General features: G+C 36.6%; 1 protein-coding gene across 1 annotated transcript in view; it reads left to right on the forward strand.

Annotated features, from left to right (window-relative positions):
* LOC108379586 (poly(A) RNA polymerase gld-2 homolog B-like) overlaps positions 1-9,624 on the forward strand; it is an 11,104-nt gene extending 1,480 nt beyond the window's left edge. The window contains exons 2-5 of the mRNA XM_017635941.1: positions 1,690-3,039; positions 3,883-6,584; positions 7,904-8,393; positions 9,382-9,624. Of these exons, the coding sequence (XP_017491430.1) occupies positions 1,912-3,039; positions 3,883-6,584; positions 7,904-8,393; positions 9,382-9,597 (4,536 nt within the window). The 5' untranslated portion in view covers positions 1,690-1,911 and the 3' untranslated portion in view covers positions 9,598-9,624. The remainder of the gene's footprint in view (positions 1-1,689; positions 3,040-3,882; positions 6,585-7,903; positions 8,394-9,381) is intronic.
* Positions 9,625-9,958: the final 334 nt, after the last annotated feature.

A 9,958-nucleotide genomic window follows, 5' to 3' on the forward strand; every position in this document is an offset into this window, starting at 1 on the left:
TTTTTATGCATAAATCTCGATGCCTGGAGTTCAGGGTTACCAAATTTCATTTTTGCCACAACGGCGATTTAGGCCATTTTGCAACTGGTCGATGGGCGGTTTCGCAAATTCATCGACGATATTAATTATCAATATATGTATAAAATAAAAATAATAATGGAAAACTTATATTTTTTATAATAAACGATTTTTTTTATTAACCCTCTGACTGCTGATTTAGATAACTTAATAACTTAACTTGTCTTTTTAGTAAATTAGTGTATAACATTTAGAAATGTGTTTGTATGTTACAAAGCATGCTTTCGAGAAACATCGACATCGCAGCACTGTGGTTGTTCTGCCTATTTAACACAATTAACAAGAAAAGAATTACCTTCTTCTTTTGCATAAACATACAATGAAAGCAAAAATTACATAAACGGATGATCAAACTTGATATTCGGCCCTATTATGGCTGTCAATGTCGACGTTGATGTCATTTTTTTTATCCAGAAATAGCCTCGTAAAGGTGTTCCTCGCGAAATACTGTGGTCAGAGTAGCTGGAGTTGGACTTACGTGGGCTATTTTTGGATGAAAAAATTACATCGACGTCGACGTCGACAACCATAATAGGGCCGATTATTTAATAAAAATATAATATATATCGATGCATTTTCTCACTCGTAAAACTTAGTTAAAGCTACTTAGTAGAAGTCTAAAANTATAATAAACGATTTTTTTTTTATTAACCCTCTGACTGCTGATTTAGATAACTTAATAACTTAACTTGTCTTTTTAGTAAATTAGTGTATAACATTTAGAAATGTGTTTGTATGTTACAAAGCATGCTTTCGAGAAACATCGACTTCGCAGCACTGTGGTTGTTCTGCCTATTTAACACAATTAACAAGAAAAGAATTACCTTCTTCTTTTGCATAAACATACAATGAAAGCAAAAATTACATAAACGGATGATCAAACTTGATATTCGGCCCTATTATGGCTGTCAATGTCGACGTTGATGTCATTTTTTTTATCCAGAAATAGCCTCGTAAAGGTGTTCCTCGCGAAATACTGTGGTCAGAGTAGCTGGAGTTGGACTTACGTGGGCTATTTTTGGATGAAAAAATTACATCGACGTCGACGTCGACAACCATAATAGGGCCGATTATTTAATAAAAATATAATATATATCGATGCATTTTCTCACTCGTAAAACTTAGTTAAAGCTACTTAGTAGAAGTCTAAAATGCGACTATGAATAGAAGTGAATTTTAAATTGGTACCTACGACTTAGACCATCAATACGCGCCTATGTAATTATTATATATGCAAAAAAGCTTACGCAATAAAAAATATGTACATACATATTTATTTACCTATATAAGCCTTACCAGTAGCTTTTGGCTTAAAAAAGAAAAGTTGAATGTAGGCTGAGTTCCAAGTTGCATTAATGCAAAGCATCAGCCTCTTTTATTTCTAAGCCAAATTTGATGGAAATGTCCAATTTGTGCAACTAAGTTCCAATTCGGCATTTGAACGTGGTTGCGCATATTGGACTTTTCCATCAGTTATAGTTCAGAAATAAAAGAGGCTGATGCTTTGCATTAATGCAACTTGGAACAACTTTTTTTTCTTTTGTGCGCCAGCGCTATCTATTTAATTACCACTTTTATATCAGATCGCTTTTTATTATTATTTCGTTTCAGATAGAGATGTTTTCGATAAAAAAAATACTCAAAATGAAAAGCTAAGCTCTTAAAAAAGGTGCGCCTACTAAATGGGTTTTTAAATTTCAGGAAACCCTCAGCAACTGGGCGATATTCGTAATATAGGCGTTCACAATTTACATACATTCGCTTTTTGGTTTTAAACCCGAATGAGTTAGCTTTGTTTAGTTTCTTATTTAATTGATATCAGTTCAGATTGAAATGGTTGCAGGCAACATGAAAATCATAACACTAACAAATGCAACAACTTCTAAGAGTCAAAATCAAAACAATTTTTTAAAGACCAACTCATCTATTTCCAAAATGAACACGGATATTGTACAAAACGAGTCACCAAAAATGAGGTATTATAAAGGGAACAGTTATAACAGTAGCGACAGCGTTAAATCGCTACAAACACCCAAACAGTGTGATTTAAATAACAAAAGTGTTAAAAAATCACATTCACACACGCTATACAATATCCCAACTACATCACTTTCAAATCGCAAGAAGTTCTATCAGCATCGTTACCACCATAGTCAACAACAGCACACGTTCTTGAATAATAAGAAGAATAATAAGAGAAATATCACTACAAAAAATAAAAGTCTTTTAGATTCTGATTCAACGAACCCAATTTATCTAGATCTTATCGCACCACCTTTGCCAAACCAAAAAGTGGCTAAAGTTGATAACTGTTTAATGAATGTCGAAGATTTGGTAAATAATAATAATACCATAATATTAGATGCCAACAGCAGTTGTACACCATCATCTAATAATAATAATAATAATTGCGACGCGTCCTCTGCTGACAATTCGATTGCTCTTTCTTCGCACAGAGCTAAAACTCAGCTCAAGCAACACGCACCGTCAACATCACCAAAAGCTGTTGAGCCAATTTCAGACGTCACTCTTATCAATCAACACGATTGTATTAGCAGTATTAAAAGCATTAATCTTGATTGTAATAGTTGTTGGGCGAATTTGGTGACTCCACAGGTTTCGGAATCACAAGCATCGTTACCCTGGCCTTGGGTACATGTAAGTAGGCATAAAAGTACTTCCGTTAGCTCCACATCGTCGTACTCTTCGTCAGCGTCGTCGTCAATATTGACACCGACAGGAAGTAACTCGGATTTGTTGCAAAATATCAACGCTAAATACACAGATACCACAGCGCACACCTGCCCAACAAAGAAAAAATCGTTTCGAAAAGGTAAAACCAGCATCGCATCTAGGAGTTACAACACAGACAGACGCAGTTCGTCTCCACATGTAAAAGGGCAACGTAAACGGAGAACTTATAACATACAGACAACGGCAGATGATCTGGGAGATACTAAGGTAATTTATAAAAAGCCCAATTAAAATATTTCCATTGCATTGTGCGTACATATGTTCGTATGTGTGTTACAAAGTTTTTAAACAGAGATTGCAAATAATGGGTTTCACTTCCGAGTATTCGCATAACAAAAGTAAAGCCAGACAACAGGTTTGTTCATGTAAAAATTAGCCATTAACTTGCCAGGAACTCACCAGTAACTCAATTTCTGAGAATTCACTAATAGAAAAAATATCCAAGAAAGTATGTAAATGCAAAACCTGTAATATTTTTAAAGTTTCATAAACAGCTGATAAATCGGTTGTTTATGCGCAGAAGTTACCCAATAAAAGTATTTTCAGCTCTGATCCTATACTTTTCGTGTAAAATCCTGTAAAAATGTCAAACAGCAAAATTTCTCTCTGAAGTGACAGTAAATAGTGAGTAACAACAAAATGTACAGGAACAAATAAAGCATTTTTCCTGTAAAACGTCAACCAGTGATCGCTTGACACTTTTCATGATTTTACAAACCTGCGAATGTATGTATATTTTTCCGAATAAATGAAATATAATAAAAATAACAAAAATCTATAATTTTTGGCCATGGTCCGGACAAGGGTTCGACCCTGGGCCCGGCTTTATGTAAATAAGTCACACAATGAGAAACCGTTTCCCCCTAACACCAAATGCAAGCCAAGTAGAAAAACATATTTTTTTCTCATTGACTTTTATATGCGATCTCTAGTTTTAAAAAATCCAGTCCAAACCCCCCTAAAAAACGTTTGCGATATTTTTTCGGATTTTTTTTTTTCATGAAGAAATGCATATAGATGCTCTAGTATTAAACTTTTGTAATTTATTAGTACTCTTCTGTATGTATTGCTGATGAGGAGTACTTAACTGCTGGAAGTCAAAAAAATCCATACTCAGCTGAATATCCGAGGGCGAATGAGACAGAAATGACCACTGCTTTGGCAGCGAAAACAACATCAACCACAGCAGCAACGACCACTACAGTTGATTCTACAGTAAAAACAATCACCGCAGAGAACGAAACCAGCACCTCCGTGGAATCCACAAGACATGCCGTGATATTAACAGCTGCATCTCCTTTGTCGACATTAACAAATGAAGTTGATATCAAGAAAGAACTAGCAACACCGTCGGTATCTTCAGAAACGACATCCACATCAACAGTCACGTCTACAACCTCGTGTGAAACCTCTTCTTTAACAGCTACTTTGACAACGTCATCTAATCCATCGACGACATCAACACCGGTGCCAGTGCCAACGTCGCCCAATTCCTATTCACTAGATTTCCTGCATTCAGTGGGGGTACAAATGACAGGTGGCGCAAATTTATCAGCGCTTGGCAAAAATACGAATACGAGTAACATGCGTACTAACACAATGTCCAATAGTCAAGACACAGTCGTTATGTCGCCAGTGCGTAACGCATACTCTTACCAAAATGTTTTGCCCCAAAGATCGCATACACATCATGCACGCTATATGGTCAGTAGTGGGGGGGTTGGAATTAGTAGTAACAACTGTACTGCTGGCGCTCATCATACAAGAGACCAACGCGTACATCGTTTTCAGCAGCATCACCATCATCCACAGCAGCTGACAATAGCCTCATTTATTCAAAAAGAACTTCTAAACGAAAACTTCTATGGCGGCAATAGCAGAGGTGGAAACAATGTGAATAATACTGCCAATGGAAGTGGGGACAGTAGCGGTGTTGATAGTAATACCAATGGCAACTATCGCAGCCATCAGCGTCATAGCTACTATGCATCCCGTTATCAACAGCCACAATCACAGCAGCAACGTGTGCCGGCAGTACAACATTGTTATCAAACGATGGGTTCCTCCTATCACAGCGAAGTGGGAAATGAGGGAATTTCACGAATAACTCGAAATGGAAGTGGTAATCACTTGCACTGCTCTAAGCCACATATGCATCAAAACCAGCGCATCCACGGCGATGCCACTTCGAATTCTTACCAACTGCACGCCATTGAGAATCGCAGTAATCTCGAGGAGCCAGATAGTACAGTAGGGCAGGGTGGTGTCGACAGTATAGATGTTAGTATCGAAAGTAGCTCAAATAGTGCTGTATGTAACAATATGCGTGCTTGCAAGCAGTTGCAACACAAATTATTAGGTACTAAAAAACCGAATCGTGTATCCAACGCAACTTCTTCATGCTCTTCGTCAACGTCTTCAACGTCATCCAATTCATCGCAAGCATCAACTACATCTTATCGCCAGCAGAAAGTAAAATCCAGCACCCAAATGAATTTAGCTATTGAAACACTACCTGGAAAAATAAATGCGTCATCACATCGTGGTAATCATAGACTGCAGCAATTTAATTATCATAACCAACAACAACACAGCTCTCAGCAATACTCGTCAGCAATAGGAGTATCGCAATCATCAACTTCTCAGCAGCCTCATCAAAACATTTACAATCTAACCTACGTCAATACTGAAGGGCTTTCATCGTTTCCAAATGTCGGCATGAGCACAACTGTCCCAACGAGTAGTTGTAGTCCTTCATTGCCAGCACTTCAATCTGATACTCCTGGTTCACAACCTCAAGAGGTCTCCTCATCGATGATTCTTTCCTGCGCTCCTAGCCACTATCAGTCTCAGCAGCACCAACAAAGCTTTGTGCATGACAAGAGCCTGGTGACGCCTTTTATCATGAATGTGTCTGCCGCGCATTCATCATCGAAATCAGCATCTCCGATTACCGTAGGAAATATGGTGTGCTATACACAACACACGGATTCCGGCACATCTTGCGATTCTGTTCAACCGACGCTTAGCGTCGCTGGTTCGCACGAACACGATTGTGAAGATTCTGACTCTTCATCAACTAATTCAGTGGCATTTTCACAAAGTCGCAATAAGTATAACCAAGTTAAATCTGTGTCACGTTCGTCATCATCTTCAGCGTCTTCAAACTCTTCGTCGTTGGCAGCAAACTTCAATGTTTCGCAACAAACTATGTCTGTGGTTGACGTGCAGCATTTGCATAGCCCGGAGCCATCAGATTTATTTTATAATCCAACTTTCGTTACATCTTCGCAGCATTACACGGCGCAATCACAAACGTTAGCATCGCCTCAACAACAATCGCCCTTCCATAGAAATGGATTCATATCATTGTTTAATATACCATTGAACAATAATCATACGGACGATGATTTGAATTCGATTAAACAACAACAACCGCCGCCACTTCATCATCAGCAACGCCATTTCTACTTTGCACCCGGAGAGCATTTGAATTCTACTTCACTATCAGTTCATGTGGGGAATGGCGGATACTATAGTCCTTTGCACCACTCTAGTTTTTTATACCCCCCACCTGGAAGTTTGATTTCGTCTGGTCCATGCCCCACTCCAAAAGTAATATCATCTCCGAGCATAAGTGAACACGACGATCATAATCATCTCCATTTTCATCATTTACACCACCAACAGCAACCGGTTAATATCGTAAACCAGAATGAGGTGACAGCATCAGCAAGCCATTTGAAGCGCAGGTGTGTAAAAATCTAATATACGTACATACATACATATGTGTATTAAATTATAATTAAAAAATAATAATAATTGTGCTTTAATATCAAACCGAACTAAAAATTAAAAAAAAAAATTATAATTTTAATTAATTGAAATATTGCTCGACATTGATAGACAGTCCAGTAAAAAATATAATTTCGCAAAAGAGTATGGGGTGTTTTACTGCATTTCATTTTTAATCTTACTTTTATAAACCATGCAATTGAAGTTAATAAAACTCACCCCAGAATTACAATGAAATAAGAGTTTGTCTTTATGAGTGTTGAGCAATATCGTAATGAAAATTATTTTTACGGGATCACTATATGCTATTCACTATCCCCTCTCTATGACATTTAATACCAAAAGATCTGTTCAAATACATTTTTGCACTGAAGCGCTGATTTTTCCCTTACTCTGTAGTTCGATTCGATTGTCAATTTGCTCGAATGCGAACGAGTGGTACTATGAAAAAAACCTTTCGTGTAGTGTATCCCTGCAGAAAAAAATTATCAAGTGATAAAAAATAACCCACTTGTAGTTAACTTTCTTGTGGGATTTCTATAAATTATATAACTTGTAGTTAGCTACAAAAAGCTAACATGAAACCATCACCATAGAAATATCGTTAGCTTTCGTCAAAGAAAATTATACAGATAATAAGTGACTTTTAGCTCCTTCCTAAACAACTTAAAGTTAGCTTATAGTTAGATACATTTCCTGCAGGGTTTCGTTAGATGTTCGAATCCCGTTTTGTTCCTTTCTAATGGAGAATTGTGTTCTACTTGAATTATAAATTTTATGCAGTGATTTAGCAAAGTATTAAATAGAGGGTGTAGTTGAAAAGCAAGTGTGTTTAGTATAATCTTTGAAAGAGATTAAAAATTCATTTAAAGCAGTGTTGTCCTATCACAAACTCACAATGGTCGAAAAGGAAAATGTAACAATTTAAATGTAGCTCCATTCGTTTTTTATAATTGGAGAAAAACAATAAAATTAAGGCTTTTTTTGAACACCCTTTGGCCTGATAATTTATTTTCTAACAACGTTATTTAAGTTCTCATGTTGCTTACCTTTTTCGTATAATTCCGAACGAACTATAGCATACGCATGTATGTTCGAATCGAAGTTGGCGCTCGAATAGAAATACTTTTCGTTTCGAACTACCGAGTAAGGGCTCTGTTTAAGATATGTATAAGCCTGAAAAAAGCGCTACAAAAATGTATTTTTTAGAATCGGCCATATGCATATAATTTCATTGGATTTTAATGTGTGCAAAAATTATTTTAAATTGTTTCAGCTCCACTCCACAAATGGGGGGCGGCACTATTATATCGCAACAATCACAGCAACACCATCGTTTTCCGCAGTCTACACAGGCAACACAAAGCGGTATGGTAGCCACTTTAAATAGCGGTGGTTCCCTACGTCAACGAAGTGGTGGGCGTAGTCAACAGCAAGGCCCCCAAAATCATCAGATGGCTGCTCCACCGCCAGCATCTATTTCACATGTATATCCACAGCATAATCTACTTTATGGTGGCCCGCCAACACATATACGTTCCACGGCAAATTCACCTCATGACTATTTCACACACACGCCACCCGATCGTTTTTTAGCACGAGCACATCTCGTAGAAGCCAAAGAAGCACCCAGCACATTATTAAATAATTCTAAATGGGATAATCTATCGCAGGGCGTTTGGAATAAATTTATTAACTCACAGCAAACGGAGGAAACTTTCAAACAGAAGATGCGTCTATGGCGTTACCTTTATATTATTGTTAAGGTAAATATCCCTTGTTTGGCCAAGACACATCATGTGTGCTTTAATATAATCTCTAGTAGGCTAGTAATGGACACAATTTAGTTTTGCTATAATGGATGCTAAGTACTTACAAAAGTCAAAAAAACGTAGAAATTTAGGATTCTCTAAATACTAAAGTGAACACAATTTAAATATTTAGATGCTAAATTCTATAATTGTTTATATGCTCAAGTGTTGTTAGTTGTTGTAGCTTCACTACCAAGCCGCTGTTAAATCGGTTAAAACATAATGGTTGTCGTCAAGCTCAACTAACAATAGACCCATGAAACGTGCTGGTTCGACTGGATTGAACAGAATGAGAGGGTATTAGCTGAGTAGGTTTAAGTGGGCAGGGGAAGAGGTGATTGGTGTCATCGGACAAGTCGCAAACCTAGTGCGTTTAGGAAGACGGCCTATATGTATGTATGTTTGTATATGGGCATACTAGTATGCATTTACAGAAATTGATATCTTTGGGACTTTTCTGGATTACCTTGGTATTCCTCTTACTTTATTTTTTGGGAACATTAGGGTCCAAAAGTACATTCTAATTGGTGTTGAACGACTTTACTTTAATAGATTATTTTTTGGTAATTGCAAAAATATAAACAACTTAATACTTTTGTATTAGAATAAAAAATTCGTAAACATTTTTGAACTTAAGTATTTACTGTACAGAAATTTGGCATCACTGTGCAGAACGACGATACGCGGTTTTGTACTGTAAACGATGATATGTAAATGCTACTTTTTTGCATGTTCTCTTATGTATCATATATATTACAACGTTTCAGAAAAGTATCATTTAATAGACGGTCTATGCTTATTTTATCTTTCATTTTTTAAATTACCAAAAATTAAGGTCCAGGTTTCTGCCATACTAATTTTTTCGGCAAATTTTTTTTAGTTATATAACTTTTCATGCTAGATAAAATGGCAAACTAAACTGTAGGTATTTTTTAACTTACAGAACACTTATCCGCGTTTCGGTCTGTATCTGGTCGGATCAACAATTTCAGGTTTTGGTGCTGACACCTCAGATGTTGATATGTGTTTGGTGTCACGAAGTAGTTCCAGTGTGGAACCTCGCATGGAGGCTCTGTTTAACCTTACAGTTCTACGAGATTATTTGTGCAAATCAGGTATGTATTCATTATGGAATAACTCAGCTTGCAATAATATTTAGAATAGTTGATTGTCGTGACTGAGACAAAGGCCGCATTTTGATAGGAGTTAAGGGGTTTAAAGGCACTACAAAAAATTACTACCTACCTAAATTTTACTATATTGCATTTTCTCCTAAAACAACAATTTTGTAATGCAAATAAAGATAGTCCTTTGCACGGCGCAAGGTGCATTTTTTTTTTGGGGGTGTGAGCGATCAAAAATAGGTAAAAACGTAAACAAATTTTATGAAATATTTTAAATGTGATAATTCATGAGATATATATACGTATTTTTTTTTTTTGTATGAGAATTGAAGTCGGTTTTTTTTTTCGCCAAAAATTACTTTTTACCATGGAACGGATTTTTAGGACCTAAAAACC

Source organism: Rhagoletis zephyria, unplaced genomic scaffold, assembly GCF_001687245.7.
Source record: "Rhagoletis zephyria isolate East Lansing unplaced genomic scaffold, Rhagoletis_zephyria_1.1 Rzeph_scaffold_16725, whole genome shotgun sequence".
Taxonomy (NCBI): domain Eukaryota; kingdom Metazoa; phylum Arthropoda; class Insecta; order Diptera; family Tephritidae; genus Rhagoletis; species Rhagoletis zephyria.